The sequence below is a fragment of the Anguilla anguilla genome, chromosome 2, assembly GCF_013347855.1.
Source record: "Anguilla anguilla isolate fAngAng1 chromosome 2, fAngAng1.pri, whole genome shotgun sequence".
NCBI lineage: Eukaryota > Metazoa > Chordata > Actinopteri > Anguilliformes > Anguillidae > Anguilla > Anguilla anguilla.
This window is the reverse complement of record NC_049202.1, coordinates 12,801,528-12,824,712: the sequence shown is the minus strand read 5'-3', so window position 1 is coordinate 12,824,712 and position 23,185 is coordinate 12,801,528. Positions and strand designations below refer to the sequence as shown.

The 23,185-nt window shown below is 45.8% G+C and overlaps 1 protein-coding gene across 7 annotated transcripts in view; it reads left to right on the top strand.

Moving 5' to 3' along the window:
* The window catches only part of exoc6 (exocyst complex component 6), a 51,301-nt gene that overhangs the window by 14,148 nt on the left and 13,968 nt on the right, over positions 1-23,185 (top strand). For 4 of the 7 annotated variants that reach the window (XM_035403732.1, XM_035403731.1, XM_035403733.1 and 1 more), the window contains exons 3-18: positions 1,465-1,512; positions 1,665-1,755; positions 2,686-2,731; positions 6,628-6,832; positions 7,363-7,518; positions 7,961-8,029; positions 10,875-10,958; positions 11,048-11,094; positions 11,266-11,386; positions 13,268-13,339; positions 15,059-15,156; positions 16,010-16,115; positions 16,477-16,586; positions 19,095-19,206; positions 19,497-19,631; positions 20,016-20,195. In XM_035403732.1, the coding sequence (XP_035259623.1) occupies positions 1,465-1,512; positions 1,665-1,755; positions 2,686-2,731; positions 6,628-6,832; positions 7,363-7,518; positions 7,961-8,029; positions 10,875-10,958; positions 11,048-11,094; positions 11,266-11,386; positions 13,268-13,339; positions 15,059-15,156; positions 16,010-16,115; positions 16,477-16,586; positions 19,095-19,206; positions 19,497-19,631; positions 20,016-20,195 (1,680 nt within the window). Of the gene's footprint in view, positions 1-1,464; positions 1,513-1,664; positions 1,756-2,685; positions 2,732-6,627; positions 6,833-7,362; positions 7,519-7,960; positions 8,030-10,874; positions 10,959-11,047; positions 11,095-11,265; positions 11,387-13,267; positions 13,340-15,058; positions 15,157-16,009; positions 16,116-16,476; positions 16,587-19,094; positions 19,207-19,496; positions 19,632-20,015; positions 20,196-21,731; positions 21,762-23,185 lie in introns of all 7 variants that reach the window. The other 3 variants (XM_035403729.1, XM_035403728.1, XM_035403730.1) reach the window with 1 other exon arrangement.

The following is a 23,185-nucleotide window of genomic DNA, read 5'->3' as shown; positions in this document are numbered from 1 at the left end:
AGCATACCTTTCACGCTGAGGTCGAGGGGAGCACACATTGGGCCCCTATCCTTCGGGCTCGCCCCATTAATCCCCCCCCCCCCACCCTACACTTAATACCCTGAGCAAAGAACACCCTCTGCAGGAGCACTATCATGTTCCCCTGCCCCCCCCAGCCTCCACACGGCCCCTCCGCTCCTGGTGACCTCACGCACAAGGACAGAGAGCCCCCAGAGACCCCCTCCGGATTAGCATTTATATTGCCGAGAGAGGGAAGCTCACATAAACGCAAAGTGTGGTTGGTGGATGCGTGGATGGGTGGGCGTGGCCTCACAAAGGGATTTATTTTCAAATTACAGTTGCATTTAAAAAATCTTTTTTACTTTGCAGCTACAGATGCTCTATTGCGACATCATTTTATGAGCTTCATGCTATGGATAGAATCAATTTAGAACTTCAATTTGGCACCAAAAATATTTTGCATTATAAATAGGTTTTAGTTCATTTATAATAATTCTTCTCCAGAAAAATGGTGGAACACACCGGTGTAAGATAAGTGTAGTTGTTTTAGAAATGCAAAGTAGTTTTAGAAAAACAAACCAAAAGAGAAAAAAAAAGCTTAATTGGATGCTGGGTCATGGGGGGAGGCGGTTTGCTGAAGTTACGATTAGCATGCAGGCTTAGGCCAATTCTCTTTAGCTCCCTTTACACTTCCGAGTGTAAAATATGTGCACCAAACGGCGCAGTCTTGGTTCACCCAAGGTTGCAATTAGACGAGCATTATATAAAGGATATTCAGATAACAAGGGAGCAGATACGAAATCAATGAGGTCACTGGGCATCTTTGTCCGGAGATTAATGAGGGGTTTTTTTTTTTGTTTTTTTTTTTTTAATAAACCCGAAATGCGCCTCCTTATTACGGTGACCTAATGAGTCGCTTAATATGTGGGAACGGCCGAGGTGGGCCCGGCCCTGCACCTGCGGCGTTCAGGCGGCGCCGCGTTGAGCAGGGGGCGCCACATTTGATGTTAATCAGCCGCCCAGCGTTTGTATTCAGCGCAAAAAAAAAGAAAAAAAAGAAAAGAGAGAGAATGTTTAATTACCAGAAAATGCAGCCCGCGCTTCCCCCCCGGACAATGAATGGCGCATAGAGCTCATTGAGGTTATCAAGAAGGGGACCAGTGGTCAATTGGGTCATTGATTTGGATTGTTTGACAGACCCGGGGGAACAAGCAGAGTTCAAAAATCCCGAGTAAAATTGAGAAGTTTGTCACAGAATCTGTTGGAAAGGGCTGTCAGGAGTGATTACCGGACACAAAAGCGCCGCGCGATCAAAAGTTCAAGTTCCCCCGTTGCAGATTTAATTTGAATTTGCGTCCCTTTGTTCCGGACTCCTCATGAAGCCTGATCTGATTACAGGGGTGAGCAGTTACGGCGGGGAATTGTGCGCTTATTTGTCTAACAAAAGTGATATTATTCTTTAAGGGCCAAGTTAGCGATACCAATCGAAGACTGCAAGACGCCGGGAAAGAGGTAAGAGGCCAGCGCGCCTTTTGTTTTTGCGTGTCTGCTGTTTTGGGGGGGGGGGGAGAAAGGAGCGAAATGTAAAGGCTGTGCTGAAAAGCGCCGGGGGTACGGCCTCGTTAATTGCGGGGGTTTGCATTCTTCGACCTTCCTTATGTAAGGTGACAGCCCAAACGGAGGAGGTCATCCGCTGCAGAGTTCAGCAGAGGAACATGGCCACCACCGTGGAGAAGCTGCAGCTCTGCATCCCTGGTGAGACACACACACGCACAGACACACACACACACACGCACTCACACGCACGCACACACGCCCGCACAGACACGCAGGCACACACACACACACAGACACACGCACGCACGCACGCACACTAACACACACAGACACACATCACATGCATCACGTGTGTACACATGCCTTCGTACATCACATCCATTCTACACTCACATACAGTCCATGCACACACGTGTATCTCAGGCACACACACAGACACACGAACACACACACATCCACCCATGAACACATGCTTCCCACAATCACGTGCATAAACACTAAAGAAAGTGCACACTGCATGCATATAGACATAGCGCATACACTGACAGACACAAATGCATTTAGATATGTGAGCATATGAGCATATCACACACATCATACACATTCATTAATGTGCACTTTGCAAATGTGCATGCAATCACAAATGCACACATCGCTTGCAAGTACAGTGTGTTGAGATACAGTACAGACACAAGGTTTTTTTTGTGTCTAAATCTTTCAACATAGTTGTAAGTGTAAATGTTCACATGGACCTAAAAAATGAATATGGACATCTGCTGCCCTTGGTACATCAGATATTTCTGCCATCTTAAATTTCTTTCGAGGATTCGTTGCTTAGCTACGCATACTGAAACCTCTATTTTGGACCGTAATTTATTTGGAAACAAATATGTGTGTGATTGTCTATGTGAGGATGATTTGGATAATTGTACTCTTAATAATAGTAGTAATAATAATAATAATAGTAATAATAGTACTACTTTTTGTCAATCGTTAATATATATCAGTTTCAAAGGGAACCATAGCCACAAGGTTGTTACAATTTATCTCAATCAGCGCAACATAGTTCTGAAATACACAATGAAACACGTCATGTTTCGTTTGTGTTTTTGTATTTTTCCTCGACAGTTCTTGAAATGTACAGCAAACTGAAAGAGCAGCTGGACTCCAAAAGGTAAGAGTGTTTCCATGTTTGTATTTTTAAATAATTATGCTTAATGAAATGGAAATGCATTCTGGGATTTTAGATGCATTCTCCAGCACACCACATTATTGTGGTAAAACACTGATTGCAGATTCATGAAAATAGCTCTTTAAATTTGAGTAGCATTTCTTTTTTGCACCTTATCAATGTTTTATAAAGCTGTGCAAGTATGGGAAGGGTACACTGTCTGCAGTAAAATTAAATACAGCAAAGTCGTTTGGTTATTATTATTATTACTATTGTTATTTCTATTATTATTATTATTACTCAAACTTGTCCAAACACATTAATAAAATCAGAGTAAATGATTTCATAATCCTGAACAGCAGGAGGGCAATGCTTCCCTCAGTGAAAGTCCATTCTGAACCTGAAATGAATGACCCTTCCTTGTTCATTACTGTCTCCTTAATCAATCACAGCACATTATAAATGAGTTTACTGTTCGGACGCAGGACAATTGACCTTGTATGTGCCCTTCTTCACAGCAGTGGCCCACACCAGAGAGCTGTGACAGGCCTCGTCCAAATTGAGGCAATTAGCGCAGTGCGTTCCTCCATTAATCCGCGCGTCTCCCCCGCGCGCTAATGACCGGGCCGGGGACATGGGTCTAATCAGCCCCGGGGCGCTCCGGAGGTCACGTGTGACCCTCGCTGGGGAGGGGCCGAGAGACGCAGAACGCCGGCGCTCTCGGTGGCCTGTGCGTGCGCGTCCCGCAACGTGCGTCTTCATTTTCCGGGGCTTCGCCGAGGGTGATTCAGCCAAAGCGCAAAGTACGTTGGCCCTGAGACCCTGTCAGGAGTTGACGGCATTGCTAGGATTTTTATGTTAATTTGTTAACTTCCGTTTCGTTAGAAATGGTTTGTGCAAATTACGTCTGACGGGTTGTTGGTAGATGTACGTTGAACTGAAGGCCAAATGCCTTTGTGCTTCTGCTGTCTCACCCTATTGCATTACTTACATACTCACATACTTTTATAATCCGGTCTTTCCCTACTTCTGTTGGCTTCGTGGGGTTTTCTGGATTTTGGTCCCAACAGCAGTATTTTAACTTAACTCCAGCTTTATAGCGGTGTTCTAATGGGCTTATGGTGGTTGGCTGCTTTTTATATTTTTATTATAGTGGTGGTTAATTGCATGTATCACAGTACCAAAAGCAATTGTCTGGTTTCTTGAGATGAGCGTGTCAGTTGAACTGATGGAGAGTAGCAGAAAGAATTGGAATAGACTGTTGTCTTACTATGAACAGATGGACAGTACTAGATTGAGCTAGGTGAACCTGATGGAGAGGACTGTGCTGTTAGTGGCTTTCCTACCACACAGACAACATGACGCCCGTAAACCAGTCAAGCTGTGGGCATCTACCAGCATCGTCACACCTGTTGTGAGGTGTTCATGGAACTACAGGGGTTTCTGAGCCCTGTAGGTGGGGCCTTCTACTAGGCAGCAAGGAAGACCACATGGAGCCACTTTAAATGGAATCGTGGTGGAATTTTACTTAAGAGATGTATCATTAATGTGAGGTAGCTGCCTCCAGAGAGTAAGCCTAGCTCAACAGCTGACTTCCTAATTTACCGCTAATTAGCCATTAGCGATGATGGCCGACCGTGACACCGCTACAACATCAGGTAATGAGCTGATTATTTTCAGGGTATAATTTTACACCAAGCTGTTTGAGTGTATTCATTAATATAAATTAAATAATTGGTTTCAGTTGAACTGAATTTCTGAAACTCACAGCGAGTGCTGGCTTCAGTTAGCATGCAGCATTCGTATATAATCATATATTCGTGTGATCGGGCGAATGCGTAAGGACAAAGATGCTTTCATTTTTTTCTACATTTTCAGGAAAATAAATAAAAATCTGTACCAAGTTGGGTCCTCAACTGATGTAATTCAGTTCAGATCACTAGAGCCTTTACAAATGAGATCAGGCCATTATTTGGCTTTCTTCTGCCCATTTCTTAACAAGAAAAATGCATGTACATTCCCTAGAAGGAACATCCCTTTTCATTCCTAGGAAATGTATTTAAACTGGCTTATGCTGTATGTCGGTGAATGGGAATTCTGCAGAGTCAGTGGAGATTCCTTTAGAAACTAGGGTAGGGAGTAATCCTTGACTTTGATTCTTTCTGCTACGGATGATTTTGTTTGGAATAAAAGAACGAATACTCATTTTCTTAGACCTAGGAGGATAGTTCATATCTTATGCATGAAGTGGAGTCACAACCCATTTAAGTTCTCTTGTAATACCTAAAAGAGGAATACCCACATTATAACATCAAGTGGTGCTTTGGAACCAGAGCATTTATGCATATAATCATATTCAGACTTTAAGAAAAGGGCTTTAATTACACTTATGAGTTTGTGTTTGTTAACAATCTTTAGCCTAAGCAGCTTCTTTTCCCCCCAATCAGTGTAATCCCATTACACGGAGTTGGAAAATGAAAGAAGGCATATTGAGCAGAGCATAAATGGTTCTTAAATTCGTGCAGAATCTAAGTCCTGACCTGCGCCTGACCCTCAGAATCAAAGGGCGGCACGTTTGGCCAGCGCGGACACTGAAAGGCCCGAGTCTGCTGCAGAAAGGCGTAATTAGTGTGGGTTCCACCCGTGGATTTGAGCCGGATTACAGTCACTCCGAGCACAGAAAGAACCGTGGCAGCTCCACTGATGACCCAGCCTCGTGGAGATAAGCTCGTGCTGATCTACAGTAAAAAAGAAATCATTGTAAATGATTCCAGCGTGAATTTATCCGTTATCCCGTTTTGAGGATTCGTCTCGTGATAGTCTCTGGGATTTGGGGAAGACGATCGGGGCGTAACCTAGCAATGTGACTGTGCCGTGCGGGCAATCCCGCCGTAACGCGGGGGGAGGGAGTGGGGTGGTCGGCGGGGAGGGGGGCACGGGGGGGGGGGGCTCTGGGGGAGCCTCTGTTACATTCAACATCCTCGGGGCATGAAAAGGTCTTTCATTTGCTCAGGGATTCAATCCGCAGCTTATGCAAAAAGGAAGTCTCCTTTTTCCGGGGGTTTTAGGATATTTTCACTTGTCAAAGAAAGGACTGAAGCGCTTTTAATTCTCTGTAATTCTCTTTTAATTCCATATGTTCCCCCCCCCCCTTTTTTAAAGCAAGGCGCTGGCGTCTTGTACGCCTAGATGGAAAGGCATGTGGAAAGTGGAAGAGAAGCAGATGTACAGACACAGTCCTTTTCCTCCTACACGCTGATATTCGGTGTGATTTGTGCTCGACGGCACAAGAAGCCTGCGGCTAACTGCGGTGCTGTTTTCATCAGCAGCGTAGCGTCGTAAAAAGGTTTTCCATCTGTTTTTCCAGAGCCAGGCTGTGCTCACTCTGGAGGAAAGCTTGCTCAAGTACCACTGCAATACTTCTGTCTCTCTGAAGCAGATAGCTTTTGAATTTTAATTCAACATGAACATGGATCAAACACTTTTCCAAAGTTTTTACGTTGTAGTTATGCCACAGTTTCTGTGATTAAACATGGGTTTGGCTGCCGTGTTGAATCTCTGTGGCCTATGGGCCAAATGCGTGAAATTTAACAGCTGAGCAATTTCTGTGCTTCACACGTAGAACTTAAGTTTCAGTCTAAAACTGTAAATGAAACTTGGCTGAGACCTGATGGGCATTGCTGGCAAGTGCCCTTTTTTTGGAAAGCATGATTCAATGGTCTTTCAGTTTCTGGATCGTTTTTTCCCCATGCTAGCCCACTGTTTTCATTTCAGTTTCCGGAAAGTAGTGACAACTTTGGTCAAATGAAGTGTGCCTTTTGTGCTTTATTCACTGTTGTGATCACTAGAAAGACTTGTGTATAATAGTGTATTTCACTATAAGCTCCTCGTTGTTTCAGGTACTACGCTGCCTTGAAGACGATGGAGCAGCTGGAGAACACGTACATCCCGCGAGTCAGCCAGTACCGTTTCTGCCAGATCATGGCGGAGACGCTCCCCAAACTGCGCGAGGAGATCAAGGAGATCTCCATGTCCGACCTGAAGGACTTCCTGGAGAGCATCCGGAAGCACTCCGACAAGATCGGCGAAACGGCCATGAAGCAGGTGAGAGGGGGGTGCGCCTGTGATGGACTGGGCTGGCGCGTGTTGGGCACTGGCCTGGATTGTACAGTGTTGGGGTGAGGTTTACTTGTTGACCCTGGTGGTTTGGGGTACCTCTCATCCCTAGGAGCTCAAGCAAATTGGCAACAACACTAGGTTCATAGGTCCTTTTAAAATGGTGTCTTCTAAAGCACAAGATCGTACAGGTATCTTGATATTGTCATGTCAGGAAAGGCCTTAATTTAGCTAATGGATAAGGCAATGGGGGGGAAAAAAACCCTGAAAACTTCTAAGCCCAGGCCAAGTTCTCTGTTGTTAAGGTATTTTTTGAAGATATCTGAAGAGTCAAGCTTTTGATGTGACTCCATATTTGTATTCCCGAAAAGATCACCCTTTTGCCAGCCTTGCCTCTGCTCAAGTGTGGATTTAGGCCAGTTTGCTGTAATGCTGGCAGATTCCCAGCAGACTTGATGCTGTGATTAAGAAGCAGCCGTGTCTCTGACCCCCCCCCGTGTCCTGATCTCCTCCTGCAGGCACAGCAGCACAGGACTTTCAACAGCGCCGTGCAGAAGCAGGCCAGCGCCGGCTACGCCAAGCCCGTCTACACGCTCAACGGCCGCGCGCCCGCCACGCACAACGGCCTGTCGCCAGGAGAGGGCGCCGACGAGGAGGACGACGCGGACGAAGAGGTGTGCAGCCTTTCTACTCTGGCGTTTTAGAAACGTGAAACTGAAAAAATGAGCGGTTTTCGAGTGAAGTAATTGGAATTGGTCTGAGCGCCTCTCGTTTCACTTCTCTGGTTCCCTCTCTTGTCCTTCTTCATTACGCTGTTTTCATCATGCGTTTCAGCAATTCTGCCACTCTTTGCCCGTTTGGCCTTGTTAGCAAGAAGCTTGGAGCTCACTGGCTCGGATGACTGACTGTTTCCATAAAGAAAAAGCGTGATTAAAAAGCCTGCTCTTTCATTATGTTCCTCTCAAGACATTCAATCAAATGTGAAAACCAAACAAGTTTCTCACCCAGCACAGCCATAGCTACCTTAAAAAAAGTGAACGTTTGTTGCCTTTTTATTTCGTATAATACGATGGCACTCTGTGATTTATATTCTTTGTCATTTCTATGTGCCTGAAGGTATTAACAGCACAGGACCTGGTCGATTTCTCACCTGTGTACCGATGCCTTCACATCTACACTGTTTTGGTAAGTGTCTCATTTATCGTGTAAGGTTGGTCTGGTCCGTTGCTTTCTCAGAGCAAACTGCTGCTCATCGTGTGAGCCTCCACTGGATTTTTATTTTTTACGTGTCATGAATCATATTTTACATTAGTGTGGAATTTGCAATACAAATCACATAAGTAACAAGTAGTGACATTGAAACATGTCTGTGCTGAGAACTGTGACTTTTCATACCCGTATAATGTTATGAATCCCCAATCAAAAGTTTCATTTGCATGAGTTTAGGTACAGGTCTTTTGTTAAAAAATTAGCTTGGTGGAAGCAGCTTAAATTAAATCATTAATAAAACTGCATAAGCAATGGAATCAAAATACAAAACTTTGTGTCATAAAGCTGTGGATAGTTTGAATATTAGGCTATATTTGTTTTTAACATGAGGGGAGTTCCCCTTGTGCTGACTATTTTTGAAACCAATAAAAGAAAGTGAATTATCAAAGTGATTTTTAAAATGAGATTTTTTTAGGGTGGCATAAAGTTGTATGGAAGTAGCTACAGTTATCTTCCTGTGCTCTGAACATGGAACTGAATTTGGCACATTTGAAAACGTGCAAGCCAAGTGGAGCATTTAGATTGTAAAGGCAGGTATTTTAGTGACCTGGCCAATAAATCACTTGCACGAGTGTCAATCATTCAGTGAAATGAACCCCCTCCTTCCGGTTTCTGAGTGTCAATACGGCAAAGAAAATACACTTCATTGTGATACGGCGCCAGATTAACCAATAGCTTTGATCGAATTACACATGCCCTTAAACGGTCTCTTCTATTGCATCCACAGCCCCATAAATCTCTCGAAGTCTTGTAAAGTGTCCGCTCTCTTGGAATGTGTGTACTGCATGGTCTTGCATCAGACGCTTCACACACACACACACACATATACTAAAGTAGTTCATATAAGGTCGGCGGGTCACAGAAGCACGGGATTTCCACTGTTTTGATTGGCGTAACATCGGTATTATTTTTGTGTAAACCTGAATTAATACAGTTGGGGGGGGGGGGTGGGTGGGGGGGTGGATACGGGGGGGCGGGGGTTTGCGAGGGCTAAGCCCCGCTATGTGGCGGGAATTAATCCTGTGTTCCTAAAGGCCGCGAACACTTGAGCGTCTAATAAGTTTGACCGAGCCGTAACCCCCGGCCGTAAAAACAAAGCGTGCAGGAAAGTGCTGGGCCGCCGCATTCATCCTGCGCAGGGATTGGCCCGGCGCTCAGTGGGCCGGGGAGCGAGGCGGCGCTGGGCACTTTCCCCTGAATGGCTCTGTTAATGAGAGCGCGGGACGCCCCCCAAACCCACCCCCATCCGCCACAGACTGCTGGCGCTCCACTGCTCCGTCTCTCTCCCTCTCTCTCTCTCAAGAGGCCGACCGTCACGTCCCCCAGTGCACGGTGAAGCTACAGCTACAACGAGCAACTGTGCCCCCCCCCCCCTCTCAAAAGGGTGGTGAAGTCAGGCAGGGCTTCTGCATGTATTCTGTAAACATGGCAGAAACTAATAATAAGTAGTGCTGTTTTTGCATTTAGATACATATGTGCTATGTTGTAGTGATTATTGAAGGATTTTTGGTAAAGGCAGCACTGCCCTCCTCTCTGAAGTGCATGTCTGCACTGTATCATTTTGTTTGGCTTCCCTACCCCATGAGTATTTGCTAGTGAAAGATTGATCTGTTCACTGTGATTATATGGTAAGAAGTTAAGAATTTGTCACTGCTCCCAAATGACATGGCTGAGTACAGTGGTGCTCCCTTTACAGGCTAATGCTTTATTGCCCCAGCCTTTGGTCTATGTGAGAGGGGGGAAAAGTTTTACTCATTTTTATTAAATGAGTTGTAATCAGCGGAGCGTGACTCAACTTTAATTGCAGTTGTGGGGAACGCTTCAAATGCTAGGTTCCCGTTTGCCTGGGGGGCCGGGGCGCTGTTGTTCTTGGACGCGGCCGCGACTCTTTCTCGCCGAACCATTATCGCCGTATCTCCACGGCGAGCGTCGGAGCTGTATCGCACGTACAGTGTCATTTTTCCACATCTGACGCCGTCTCTGCTCACTCCGCACCGATCGCTGGAGATTAATACGGGGAACGACGGCCGACATCTGTCAGAAACATCAACGCGCAAAGCCAAGCCGCGAAGGTTTTCCTGAAGGTTCTTTTGGGTTTTTTTTTTTTTTGGTGGGGGCGGGGGGTTTAGAGTGACGCGTGATGGCCCCCGAGAGTGTTCGAGTTTTAGGGGGGTTTTACGTTTCAGACACGTTTGACAGATGCCAACTCCTGACCTTTTCCCCAAAGCGCGAGGCCTTCCTCCTCTCTCCCTACTGCCTCCTTCAGCTCAACAGGCTGTGCTCTGAAAAACATCATTACTCTACAAGCACCCCCAAAACAAAAAATAAAGAAATAGAATTACAGGTCTAATTGAATATTCAAGTGCTTGCTATCAGTACCGTATGAAAGAGGCCATCACAGGGCTCTACACTGAAGATTTTTCATGGAGCACATGCTCCTCAGTTGAAAAATATTGGAGCACACTAATGTATCGCAAATAGTAGATGTGCTCCTAAATTATTTTTCCAGCTAGCACATCACTTTTCAGTAGCGAGTTCTCCTAAAATGGGAGTATTGCATAGCACTGCATCAGAAGAGCTGTGGGAACGTTTCTGTTGTCTTCGCTTGTTTTAATGCGTGAAGTTGAAAACTGCAACTCGGGTAAACTTAGACCAAGTATATTACTGCAGTTGAGTTGTGTTTTTATTTGTGTTTTATTTTTCCGTGGTATTTTTCTACGACGTGCTCTTCGCGGTTCGGTAACGCTGCGTGCCTTTGCAGGGTGACAGAGAAACCTTTGAGAACTACTACAGGAAGCAGAGGAAAAAACAGGCCAGGCTGGTGCTGCAGCCCCAGTCTAACATGGTGAGCCTCTGTAATCTCCCTTCTGATTCCCCAGCTTTTCGGGATTCGATGATGTTTATAACCGAGTGTGTTTCTGTCTGCTCTTCCAGCACGAGACAGTGGAAGGATACAGGAAGTACTTCAATCAGATTGTGGGGTAATGTATAGTCTGTTACAGTGATATTTTAAATACTAAATGTATAAGGCATTATTATATACCTAATGTGTATGTTAGTATATTTTTGTACACATATGGTTCGCACACCTTATTCAGTATAACATGCATAGTTAAATTTAGAAAATGAGCCAAATCCTTCCCTCTCTACAGGTTCTTTGTGGTGGAGGACCACATTCTGCATGCAACCCAGGGGCTGGTGACCAGAGCCTTCACAGACGAGCTGTGGAACATGGCCCTGTCCAAGATCATCGCTGTGCTGCGCACACACTCGGTGAGTCTCGCTCACACATACCCACACACACCAAAACATGCACACATGCTTATATGGATACACACACACACAAGCATGCACACACATGTAAGTAAACATGCACAAACACACACACACACACAACAAAACACGCACACACGCACATAAGCATGCATACACAAACATGCACACACACACACCAAAACATGCATACATGCTCATATGCACACACACACACATAGGCATGCATACACAAACCGGAAAACATGCACACACTTCAACCAGGGTGAGCAGAGGGGGTGAAAAAGCAGCGTTTTACTATGGGGTCTGAAAACGGTACCTCCACGGCCCGGCCAGTGTCCTCTTTGTCATTAAAAAATGAGCAGGCCGCCCGGAGCCTTTGTTTGTGGGCAGGGTCTCAGGCTGTGAGCCACAGCAGTGAGGTATTTGCATAATCCCCCCCGAGTGATTTACAACTGACTGGGCCCTGCAAGCACGCTCTCAGCCCCGCGGTGCAGAATATTCACAGTTAATCTGCTGTTGTTGTTGCGATCTGTCCTCATTAGGTTCAGCTGACCTCTTCATTAGATCAGATTGAATGGTTCGGCACTGAAAGGGCCCACCAGGAAATGGTTCCAATTATCATTCCTGACGCCTTGTTTTCAAAATAAACTTTTCAAATGAAGGAGAAAAAACGACCCTCCCTTGCACTCTTCCCCGTTGAAGACCGTATTTTGGCCGCGCGGTTGCGTGACATCTTTTCCTAGAAGGGGTACGGACTCTTTCTAGGTCAAGTGGAAACCAGTGGTGTGGTGTTAAGGAAATGTGGTAAATTTTGAGGAACAGAAAAATGATTGGAGGTGGCGAATTTAGAAGAACATAGTGTTGCTTTTTTGGAATTTAGCCTTGTTCTAGCAGTTTGCTGTAGAAGGAGGTTTAGTGTGTGTGGGCGACTCCCGCCCGCGTGCTGCGGGCTCAGACGCAGCGGCCCTTGAGCCCAGGAGCCCTCCGGAGCGGGAGGAGCGGGTCGGCTCGCGCCGGCCTTTGTGTGGTAAACCCATAAACAGCGGGGAGGGTTAGCGTAGCCGCCGCCGTGACCTGCACCCCGCTCTGCCGCCTCGCGTCGCCGCCGGCCTCCCCCTCATTCAGCCGCGTGATTTACGCCTCCCCCCCCCCACCCCAGACCGCCTATCCGACAGGTTAAACCCACGCAGGTTCCACTGCCGTAAATCAACCCAGAGACAAACCAGGGCCTAGCGGGAGGGGAGGGGGGGGGTCTTCCGATTGGTCAGGGACATCCGTCGAGGAGAGACTCTGCCAGCAGGTGTTGAGAGAGCGGATTTATTTGGGATTCCCCCTGAAAAACTCGGTATTGCCGAGAGACAGAGAGTGAAGCCAGCAGCCGACGGGAGCGGGAACAGGGTTAGTGCGGCTCCTGCTTCTGCGCGCTGTTTTAGGGGTAGCCCTGTTTACCAAACAGTGTCTCCTCCTGGGAGCAGCCAGTTCTCGGAGGTGATGACGGGTGTCGTGTTTGTGTAAAGGCGGTTGGGGGAGTGGGGGGAGGGGGTAGTGCGTCCGTCCAGGATTTGATCCCTGAGAGGAGACCCTCTGTGAGCACCTCTAAGTCCATCTCTCAACACGTCCAGGGCTGCATGACCCCCTCCCCACCTCCCCCCTTAACCTCCCATCAAGACCCTGGGATCGTATTTAAATGCAGATGTGTGGGGGGTTTTTTGTATGAAAAAGACTTTATTGTTTAAGTAAGGTGTATTTTTAAAGTGTATTTACTTCAAATTGGTTGTTTGTGCTACAACGTTAATGTCAGCCAGTTGCTTTATAAATGTCTTTTTTGTCAAATGTTTTGTCTAACTCAGTTCTGTCACCTTTTTGTTTTATTGTCAGTCCTACTGCAACGATCCAGACCTGGTCTTGGAGCTGAAGAACTTAATCGTCATATTTGCAGACACTCTGCAGGTGGGTGCAGTTGCTTCATTACTCAATGGGAGTGGTGTCCCAACCCTGTTCCTGGAGATCTACAGTCCTGCAGGTTTTTACTCCAACCTGAATAAGGCACTCCTCATTGAAATGATACAGATCTTATTGACTTGTTAATTAGTAGGTGTACCAAATTAGAGCATTACATCTCCAGGAACAGGGTTGGGCAACACCTCTCAATGGTCTGTTTCTTACCCAGAATTCTTACACCCAATCTCCGGTATTGATCTTATATTTTTGATATATCTGATGTTTGGGACTGAACAGGTTGTGCTTTGTGCCTGAGGACACACAGTGAATCATCACAGCCACTGTTCTCCACACTCCAGTGGAGTGGGTGTGGGAGGGGGAGGGGGTGCCTGGGTAGGCCAGACACTATCACAACAGAACCACTGTCATAACAGAAACCCTAATCATTTTCATCGCTGAAATTCCAATTCTGAATACAGCTGCAAGCAGTGATTAGACGGGGGCCAAACACAAGCCCAGGCCTCAGTGCTCTTCAACATGCTGCAGCATCTCAACTTGAGAAAACAGCACGCTTTGCCAAACAGTGCAAACACAGTTTTAAAGGAGAGCAGACTGTCTACCCACTTTATGTATTTTTTTTTTCATTCTACAGAGCTGCCAACTATTTGGCTCATGGTACCTCGTAATAGCTAGGTGTTCCACATTCCGTTCGGCCATTTGGAAGAAGGATTTGAGGAGAAAATACTGAAAATGCTGAAAGTGCCTTCAGCACTAGTAACACACAGTGGCCATGACAGTGCCCTTTTTGGAGCAAATTAAACACCGCTTTCCGTCATTAAGAAACGTGCGCAGTTGTATTTCCTGCAGCAGTAGACTCGATAAGTGACATCAACTCGTTCATACACATTTATCCATAATTTGCTTCCGGTTATTTCAAGATTCCCCAAATACTCTCGAAAAATATGTATCCATTAAGGCTATACCACAGTATTGTACCCCTTACCCTTTTCATGTTTCTTGGACGATAAACACTGTTGTACCAGCTTGATAAATCCAATGGGTGCTTTGTGGCAGCTCACTGTAGTTTGTGAGTACGTTTAGTTCTTGATAATAGCTTTTATATTCGTCCCTGGGTGCTTTTGAACTTGTGGTGCTTGGCTCCCTAATTATGTTTTTGACATAACCTCACAAAACACAACATTGCTAAAGAACAAAACGCGTCCTGTAACAGCAACAGAAGCAGTGCCACAATGGTCTCTCCCTCCTCCCTGTCGATTAGTCTTAATTAAAATAAATCCACTGCGCCTTTGGTGAGGTTGTGGCACAGAGGCTTTTGTTCTTTCTCAGCCCTCAGTGAAGGCTCACTCGTGTATACTGCAGGGTTTATCTGTTCACTTGTGACAGACATCACCTCTTCAGTTTGGGGGGTGGGGGGGGGGGGGGGGGCTTAGCTCTGTGACCTGTGCTGTTCACACACTGATAGCTCAGTTTTGTAGCATGTTCCCATTCTTTGATCAATCTAAATATATATTATTATTGATATTGCTCCTGTTGTTGTTGATGATGATGATGACGATGGATGTAGAAAATTGATGTTGCCAATGATTTTAATGGCAGTCTTGCATATTATGTTCTTGTGTGGATGTACTGATACTTCATTCATAAACTATACATTTCAGCTTTAAAAAAAAAAGATTGTTAATTGCTTGTGTTATGTGCTCTCTGCAGGGCTATGGATTTCCAGTGAACAGACTCTTTGACCTTCTGTTTGAGATAAGGGACCAGTACAATGAAACTCTGCTGAAGAAATGGGCCCTAGTGTTCAGGTTTGTTCCTCTTTTTTTTTTCCTCCCAAAAATGATATAAGAATAGACATCCTCTGGTCTGTCACAGTTCGTGCCCCACATCCCCCCCCCCCCCCCCCCCCCCCCCCCCCCCCTCAGAGCACAGTTGGGTGGAGGGAGGGACAGACGTCCTCCAGACCTAGTCATAAGAACCGTGGGCTCCCGGAACAGACCCAGACAGCCCCATTTAGAGTTTTTTTACATTGGCAAAAGACACCAGCAGAGTTTTAGTGTCCATTGGACTATGTTAATAAGGTTATGTGGGCCCCCCAAAAAAAACCCAGCCACTTCTATTGATGTGGAGGTTAGTGGTGCGGAACCATCCACAGAGATCATAATTGACAAGCCGACTGTCCCCCCCCCTCCCCATTTCCTATGGAGGCCTCTGAGAGGGGGGGGTTCTCTTATTATTAGGCCCAGCATCCGTGTGACTCATTATACACTTTACCACATCCCGGGCTGGATGTGGGGCCCTGAAGTCACGTAGCCCCCCCCCCCCCCTCGTTTCCACCCATGGTGTGCTCAGCTCAACACAAGGCGGAGACAGCGGCCCTTAACGAGGGCCCGCGGCAGGCCTGGTGAACTCGCGGTGCACTCTGTGCGCCGGCCTTTGTCCTGCGCTCCCCCCCCCCCCAAATTACAACCTTTGGCAGCGGCACACCGCCGCTGTTTTGACTCTCTAGTGTTCAAATTGCCGGCCTACCGTTCGTTTCTGTCTTCCCGAGGCAGCTGTTAACGTCTCTCCGTTAAGGTGAGCACGGCAGGTTAACTTGAGGTGCACCGCTGTTGCGTAATGTACCTGTTTGTGTGTGTGTGTGTGTGTGTGTGTTTGCAGGGAAATATTCGAACAGGACAACTATAGCCCGATCCCTGTGGAGAACGAGGAAGAGTACAAATCTGTCATCAGTAGATTTCCATTCCATGATGCAGAGATTGAAAAGGTTTGTTGAATGTGCAGTAAGGCCAAAAACCTTGGCCCACACACTAATTGCATGTTGCTTAAGCAGTGTTGTGATGGCTGTTTCCTCAGTTTGGAACCAAGAGTCCTCTGACTGTTAAAGGCCATATCTGGTTTTGGAATGTGACATGTTTTGAGCCCATGATTGGCTGTTTTTAACAGCAATAAGTTATACACTTGTTGAGAAGGAGTGAATCTTTTATATTCAGATTCAGCTAATTATTTGGAGAGTAATTAATATGTAGGACACTGGGAAAAATTGTATTTGTAATTTATGGATTTAGCATCTATTTGCTTCATTGTAAAATTATTCTAACTTTTTTTTTTTGCTTTGCCTTCATCAGCAACAATTTCCAAAGAAACTTCCAATGTCCCAGTCAGTGCCTCAAATCTACATTCAGGTGAAAGAGTTCATTTACGCCAGCCTTAAATTCTCGGAGTCTCTTCATCGCAGGTAATAAAAAAAGCCGTATGCAACTGCCGTTTCACATCCCAGAATTTGTCTCTCTGCATCTGTAATCTGAGTCTTTCAGTAAGGACTTGGTTCTGTATGTTCACATTACTCCAGAATGCTAAGCCACATCTACAAATATGTGCACCAGTAATGGAAATATTCAGAGTGCAGAGTGTATTTCACAACTCTAAATAGATCTTTCCAAAATACATCTTCCTGGCAATCTTTATCGTCTCCGACAGAAGTAACATGTGAGCACAGCACTTTGAGACCAGGAGCATTTGTCAGGTCTTTCCAGCATGCTTATTCTTGTTACAAGTAGGATCCCTAAAACATTAGCAGGGAATGTGCCATTCTTGTTTTCCAAAAAAAAAGGGGGGGCTTGTTTGCTTTGACTGCAGATATTGTGTTATACCTGTATCTTTGTTTCAGGCATATTGTGCAGTGTACTGACAGTTTTGGACAGAAGACAAACCGCCAAAAGTCTGTTTCAAGCTTAAGTTTTAGAACTGCTGCACAAGTCTCTGAAGTTTAGATTCAGTTGAATGTTGCAGAGTCTTTGGTTGATGGTCCACTCATGTGGCCAAAGAAGACCGGCCCAGTTTCTCTGGTTCTTGAACACAGGCGCGTACTGCTTGCTATAGCAACCACCTGAGGTTCAGACAGGGAGAAAAGCTTGCTCGCCCCGAGCCCTGCTGTGGGAAGAACCATCAAAAAGCCCTGCCCTGTGTCCCGAGCCTCTGCGCTAACTGGCAGGGCCTGCATTTATTTTCCTCTGTTTCCATCCCTTCTGCCAATATTTGTTCTCTTTAAGCTCCGTGGCTTTTCGCTGCGGCGTTGTGAGGGGTCTGTGTTGTGCTTGTTATTGGCACCCCAAATCCTTTCCCAGGGACGGACGGGCTCCCATGCGTCCCGTGAGGCTTTACAGTTCCCGACTCCGCGCCTGGTAGCGCCGCCGCTGGCCCGGTTGACCGGCCCTGCTCCCCGTCAGCGGCCATTGTGTTTCGGGCCCTCTGCGGTTCCAGAGACAGGATCTGCGTCAACAAGGGGCGGGGGGGGGTGCATCTCTCATTTGACACCACATCGCGGCCCATTAAATGTTCCCACGAGCACCCAGCAGGCCCCTGTTGATGTCCAGCAGGGCTTGGGCTTACCATTGGGAACCCTGGCTGCTCACCCTGTCCACCCTTGCCCTTTGTCAGTTATGATAAGGGAATCGTCCTCTGGGGCCATAAGTTGTGTCACAGTTGCGTCCATTTTTGTCTTCCAAACTTGTGGTGAAAACTTCAGGTAGCAGGTAATGCTTGGTGATGTCATGGCCTTGTTAAATCATCAGTGTCAACACCATGACCCCTTGTCCCAGGCCCACAGTCAATTAATGCAAATGACTCTTGAGTCACATGTTGCTAATTGTTTCTTTGTAGAGTTAAACACTTGGTAATGACCACTGTTCGGAACGTTTACTTACCTAACCCCGTCCCTCCCAGTAATCAGCTAACCCTGCTACACGACTCTTATCTGCAGAGTCAACCGAAGCCACCAGCGTTGTGCAAATAAAGGCATCCCTGAGCATAGTCATAATGAGTTCAGGGTAGGCATCTACATCATGGCCTTTTGTGATCCTGTTTCAATGTCACACAGGAATCACAGATTTCATTAACAAATTGTCACTTAAAAGAGGCAGAACTATTTCCAGCCTACAGTTACTGGTCTTTCTTCAAGGGAAGAATGCACCTGTGGGTGATATTTACAGATCAGTACAGGACAATTTTTCCTGAGGTTTTCATAGTTATTGTCTTTCCAGAACATGTTAAAATATTGTTGGAATTTGAGATGGCATTTCTCAGCTGTGTTATTTTGGATCCCTGGATGTTTATGGCAGAATCTGCACCGTTGATGGTGCCATTGGGTTTCATTTTAAAATATTTTTTGCTCCTCTGTAACATTGTTGTGAACCTGCTGCTCACAAGACATTCGATGTTGGCCTGTCCAATTCTTTGGGCGCACTGTATGAGTGTGCAATTGGGTTTCTGTGGGTCTGTCCTTTGTTGTTGGGCTCCTTTCAAATGGGGTTTTAGATTATTTGGTTTGCCGACTTGCAGTACTCTGGCGTATATGTGTATAGCCCATAGCGCTCAAAGACCTATTGTTAGCAGATTTCTTAGGATTAGGCTGTCTGTTGCAAAATAAACATTTCAGTAGGTTGTATTATCTCTTTTGCATCCACAGTATAGTCCACTATTCTTACTGTCATTAAAGGCTAACAAGAGAAATTCATCCAGGTGTTGTTTGGCATACCAATTATCTATGAATCTGTATTTCCAAGTAACTGGAGACTAACACTTGCCCTCGGGTTTCATTTTTTTCAATTTCAAAAGCTTTGTTCAGGATCCACTTACAAACACATGCTATATGATAGTGATAACTGATTTTCCCTAGAGCAAGTCCTGGATGAAAAATTTGGTTGTGGGAAGGGTCTGATCATTTCTGGTGTCATCTGAATTTCAGCTCGACAGAGATAGACGACATGCTGCGGAAATCCACCAACCTCCTGCTGACAAGAACGCTCAGCGGCTGCCTACAGAATCTGATCAAAAAGCCCCATATAGGACTGACAGAGGTACGGTATGAGCCAGAGCCCCCAGTGGCGAAGTGAGGAACTGTAGCCCAGATAACAACCCAGTTGTGAAAGAGCATGCTATTCCGGAAACCTTTACTGTGGCCGACTGAGTTAGACTACCAACCTCATTCTTAACTGTCACCAAAAGATAAATAAATAAAGTTAAATGCCCTATTCTGAACTGTGGTCAAGCCCTGAAAGAATTTGCTGTTGCACAACGTCCGCCTAAAATCAGGAGGAAGGGGGTCAGACAAAGGGCGAACACTGATGTTTATTGCCTTGTTTTGCAGCTAGTCCAGATCATTATAAACACCACCCACCTGGAGCAAGCATGTAAATATTTGGAAGACTTCATTACAAATATTACCAACGTTTCCCCGGAAACCATTCACACTACGCGACTTTACGGCCTCTCAACATTTAAGGTATGAAAATTGGTTATGTAACACTAAGCTCCTCGCTCCACTTTTCTTGCCATTGATTTTAAGTGTGTTCAGGGTTGCCTCCTAGCCTGTGATGTTTAAACAGTTAAAGTTGCACTCACAAACTATAGTTTAGCATGACTGTTCATTGTTTAGGAGTTGTGACTGCAGTGAGTAATTTCATCAGTTTCCTGTTGTGCGTTTCCTTTTTTTCGGTGTAGGAGTAATGGATGTTCAGCGGCAGAAAATATCTTTGGTCAAAACATCAGTCAAGTACTTGACAAGAATTTTCCGTTTCTGATGTTTTTTGTCTGCAAAATCAGGTTCAGATTGTTAATAAGTTGCGTCTTGAGTTGTGAGGAATTTCTCGGTGTCTGTCACATTTAGGACGCCCGGCATGCAGCAGAGGGAGAGATCTACACCAAACTGAACCAAAAGATCGACGAGTTCATCCAGCTGGCCGACTACGAGTGGAGCATGTCGGAGTCCGACGGCAGAGCCAGCGGGTACCTGATGGACCTCATCAACTTCCTCCGCAGCACCTTCCAGGTCTTCACGCACCTGCCGGTGAGCCCAGCGCTCTTCGTAGCGAATCCTCGTGGTCCGACATGGTGGCGTGTCCTCGTTTTCACTCTTCACCCTGTCGTTTATATATTTATGTGCCCCTCCCCCCTCTGTGACCGTGCGTCCCTGTGCGTGTGTCCGTGTTTTGGGTGTCCTAATGTTGCATGGAGGGAGGTGAGGAACACCAGTCCTCTCTACATTTGTGCTAGGAGTTTATTTTATTTTTTTTAATTGAGTCCAGCCATGTTGGTGGCATTTAATGCTGTTGCAGGAAGTTGCACAAGAGACCATAGTATGGAGGTTTCCCCGGGTTGTGTACCTGATGCTTAGAATCTCATTCAGAGATACAGGGCCTTCAGATAGTATTCAACACCTGTGAAATGTTTCACATTTTGGCCTGTTATACCTTAAACTTATTTTTTTTAATTTATGAAAGGGATGGTGTTACCTGGGCGATGGGCTGTGTTTGGTTCTCACCACACGTAGCGCTTTGCTTTCAGGCCAAAGAGCTCAAATTTGGTCTCGAAATCTTCTTCCGAAAGGTCTTGAGGTCTATCGCATGGCTTTTGGCCAACTTTCTAAAGGGTCATTTTCAGGGGTTTATTTCTGAAGCCATTAAAATGCTTTATCTCATTTTGACAATTATTTCATATAGAGAACTACATAGTAATTACATAGGAATATGGGGAGGAATCCCATTTAAATGTGTTTTCAACACAGCCAAACTGTGAGATAAGCTTTGTTGTGTGAAGTTTCTGAAGGTACTGTACCTGGAGGGCCATGTTTAACTATGTAGAGGGGAATGGGAAATATGTAGTCAATGAGCGATTTTCAACAGCACAAAAACAATTCTGAAAAAACAAAAACATTGAGCAAGCGTGTCCACACCTGTGGGGTTAATCAAGTGGGGAAAAACTGCCCTTCAGTTCAGACAGAAAATTGGACATTTTTAATATTCTTTGAAAAGGAGGAACATTCTGTGGAAACCCTTGTGCTGCTCCAACAGCTAAGGTGACAAGCATCAACTAAGTCCAAGTTACATCACGATATTTTGTTTTGTGCAATAAAAATGCTAATAATTTGGGTGTTGCCATAAAAGTTGTGTTGATTGGAGCCTGTTTCAACTCCGAACACGTGTACACATGATTTTATTAGGAAACCTCCATCCTATTGTTGGCCTCACACCGCACTACTAGTCCTGACAGATTGAATTCTCCGTATAAATCTGGAATCAGACCTTCGTAAATTTAGCGCGCTTCACTGTCTAGCCTCCAGAGAATTAGAACTTGGAGAGCATCGCTTTCTTTTCCTCAGCTTGCCTATGCCTTCAGGCACCTTTCATTTATGTCCAGGTATTTTTCCACATTCAGTTGTGAAGCTGTTTATGAATGCCTTATTCGGTTCTTACCTAATATGTTTTATTCATTTGAATTCTACTTCTGCCAAAACATGCTTGCTTCTAAAACTTCCTTTCTGTCCATTTATTATTGCCATACTTTCTTTCCCTGTTCATATTTTGATTTTTTGGGTTCTGCTCAGAATAACAACAATGATCATGCTGCGATGTCGGTAAGTAACCTCCCCGCCCCAGGGAGGGAACCGCATGCTCGTGTCAGTACTGTGGACTCGCCTCCAGGCTTGTTGCTTCTTCCACGTTTAATTGAAAAAGTCAGATGGCTCGAGGAGAAACATCTAAACTGCATCATTTGCTTTGTTTCTCCTTAGAATGGCTTGAAAAGGTTGTATGTTGTGAAATGACTCACAGTGTGTGTTTAGCACATTGAAACTGACAAGAACAAAAAACCAGCGACGTGTACTTATTGGAGGAGGGTAAGGACTGTTTGGCAGAATATGGGTAAGATTAAGAATACGATTAACCTCACCACCCCCGCTGCCCCCCCGTGCTTAGTGCAAAAGCTCCGGCACATTCTGCGGTGTAACTTTGCCCTGAAGAAGGAGGCACATGGTGGTGGAGAGGCGGCATGGATAAGGCCATTGTTGCAGCGGTGCGGTAGGGTTTCTGGGGGGGGGGGGGCGTGTCCCTCCGCCCCCGGGGTTACCGGAGAGAATTCCCGTTGTTCATTGTTGCTGTGATTGGCAGGCGCGGTGTGAAAATCCCAGCAGGCAGCGGGGTGGCGGTGGGTAAGGGCGGACTGTTTTTCCGCGGGCGAGCTTGAAAAGGCGTCTGTCGGGACGGCCGGGTGGGACGGCCCGCGTTACGGAACGGGGCTGGGGGGACGGCGCCCCATGCTGGCTCGTGATTGGCGTGGCGAGACGGAGAGGATGTAGAGGACCGTCACCAGGGAGGTAACGGCACCGCGTTCCTCAGCCCATCGGACGCCATTAAGGGACGCCCTTAAGTGGACCAGTACGCGTGTAATTAGCGGAGGGTAGTTATATTTCCCATACAGTACACTTTTACTTTGCTGAACGCGGCCCATAAATCATGTTGACTGACATTCTGCTGAATGATGAAAGCTCCTTGGCTGTCAGTTTCTGGCAATTCGGACAGCTGAGTACATTTTTCTTTTCATTTAAAAAAAACAGCTGACTGGAGGAGAGAGTTCAATGAAAAGGTGCCTATATGTGACCCTGTGGGGAATTTGCGTAGAGGTTGCTGAAATTTTAGTTGAGTTAAAAAGCCTTTGATAGCCTATGAAAGTGTTTAATCATGAGAGTTAGACCATTTTTTGGAGCATAAGACCTTTGTATTCTTCTACACAACAGTTATATTCTTTTAGTAGTCTGTGATGAGAGTTACATCTGCCGCCTTGTGGCTTGGGAGTCTGCAGAGGAACTCGTCCTGCACAAATTTCCTGTTAGCCGAGCAGCATTAACATTCTTATGTATGATGATGGCTGTGAGTTCGTCCAAAGGGTAGCAAATTTTTCAGTAGTTCTTGCCCTATAATTTGTAATCGAGAATGTGTGTAGTTCCCTTTTTTCTTTCTGACATACATTTCCTTAAAGAGCTCAGAACTGGACCTCAGTCAC